The sequence below is a fragment of the Lethenteron reissneri genome, chromosome 68, assembly GCF_015708825.2.
Source record: "Lethenteron reissneri isolate LAM-NWPU_2019-01 chromosome 68, ASM1570882v1, whole genome shotgun sequence".
NCBI classification, from domain to species: domain Eukaryota; kingdom Metazoa; phylum Chordata; class Hyperoartia; order Petromyzontiformes; family Petromyzontidae; genus Lethenteron; species Lethenteron reissneri.
Window position 1 is genome coordinate 4,910,962 of NC_083846.1, and position 2,110 is coordinate 4,913,071.

General features: G+C 53.5%; 1 protein-coding gene across 1 annotated transcript in view; it reads left to right on the plus strand.

The window, feature by feature from the left end:
• The window catches only part of LOC133360318 (phosphatidylinositol phosphatase PTPRQ-like), a 64,947-nt gene that overhangs the window by 24,663 nt on the left and 38,174 nt on the right, over positions 1–2,110 (plus strand). Inside the window, exon 11 of the mRNA XM_061578965.1 lies at positions 1,099–1,233. Coding sequence (XP_061434949.1) covers positions 1,099–1,233 — 135 coding nt within the window. The remainder of the gene's footprint in view (positions 1–1,098; positions 1,234–2,110) is intronic.

Sequence of the window (2,110 nt, forward strand, 5' to 3'; positions counted from 1 at the left end):
GTGTACACGCGTGTGTGTGTGTACACGCGTGCGTGTGTGTGTACACACACGCGTGCGTGTGTGTGTACACACACGCGTGCGTGTGTGTGTACACGCGTGTGTGTGTGTGGGGGGAGCGGTGGTGCAGTGGTTAGCGCTACGCTGCGCTAAGAACCCAGCCCATCGAGTTCGATTCCCGCTCACGGGCAACACCGGTGACGATTATCTGAACCGGTCCTGGGCCTCCCATAGGTCGACTCAGCCTCAAATGAGTACTTGGTGCGGTGTGTAATAAACATTGCCCACTGGGGAGACAAAGGCAGCCGGGCGTGGTGCTGGCCACCCACCCCATAACATCACTTGCCCCAACAGTCTGCTAAGGCTATACGGGGAATCTTTGTCTTTATCTTTATCTTTGTACACGTGTTCATCTGAGATCACTCCATGGAACATAACTCATCAGTTGTGGTGGTTATGGTTGTTGTTGTTGTGGTGGTTGTGGTGGTTCTGGTTGTTGTGGTTGTTGTGGTTGTTCCGGTTGTTGTTGTGGTGGTTTTGGTTGTTGTGGTTGTTGTTGTGTTGGTTGTGGTGGTTCTGGTTGTTGTGGTTGTTGTTGTGGTTGTTGTTGTTGTGGTTGTTGTTGTGGTTGTTGTTGTTGTGGTTGTTGTTGTGGTTGTGGTTGTTGTTGTTGTTGTTGTGGTTGTGGTTGTTGTTGTTGTTGTTGTGGTTGTTGTTGTGGTTGTGGTTGTTGTTGTGGTTGTTGTTGTGATTGTGTGTATTGCTGCCCCCGCAGGGCTACCACTGCCCCAACGAGCTGGTGGCTGTGGTTGTTGTTGTGGTTGTTGTGGTTGTTGTTGTGGTTGTTGTTGTGGTTTTGGTTGTTGTTATGGTTGTTGTTGTGGTTGTTGTAGTTGTTGTGATTGTTGTTGTGGTTGTTGTTGTGGTTGTTGTAGTTATTGTGGTTGTTGTGGTGGTTGTTGTTGTGATTGTGTGTATTGCTGCCCGCGGTCGCAGGGCTACCACTGCCCCAACGAGCTGATGGTTGTTGTGATTGTTGTTGTGATTGTTATTGTGGTTGTTGTTGTTGTTGTGATTGTGTGTATTGCTGCCCCCGCGCAGGGCTACCACTGCCCCAACGAGCTGGTGGCCACGCAGGGCCCGCTGGCCGGCACCGTGGGGGACTTCTGGCGCATGGTGTGGGAGACGGGGGCCAGCGCCATCGCCATGCTCACCGCCTGCGTAGAGAGGGGACGGGTGAGACACACACACACACAGCCCCTACACACACACACACAGTCTCTACACACACACACAGCCCCTACACACACACACACACACAGCCCCCACACACACACAGCCCCTACACACACACACACACACAGCCCCCACACACACACAGCCCCTACACACACACACACACACAGCCCCCACACACACACATACAGGTACACACACACACACAGCCCCTACACACACACAGCCCCTACACACACACATACAGGTACACACACACACACACACAGCCCCTACACACACACACACAGGTACACACAAACACACACACAGCCCCTACACACACACACACAGCCCCTACACACACACACACAGGTACACACACACACACAGCCCCTACACACACACACACACAGGTTCACACACACACTCACAGGTACACACACACACTCACACAGTCCCTACACACACACACACAGCCCCATAGACTCACACACAGCCCCTACACACACACACACACAGCCCCTACAACACACACACACACAGCCCCTACACACACACACAGCCCCTACACACACACAGTCCTACACACAACAGCCCCTACACCCACAGGTACACACACAGCCCCTACACACACAGCACCATAGACTCACACACAGCCCCTACACACACCACACACAGCCCCTACACACACACAGGTACACACACACAGCCCCTACACACACACAGGTACACACACACAGCCCCTACACACACACACACAGCCCCTACACACACACACACAGCCCCATAGACTCACACACCAGCCCCTACCACACACAGGTACACACACACAGCCTCTACACACACACACACCAGCCACACACCACACACCCCTACACCCACACACACACCGCCC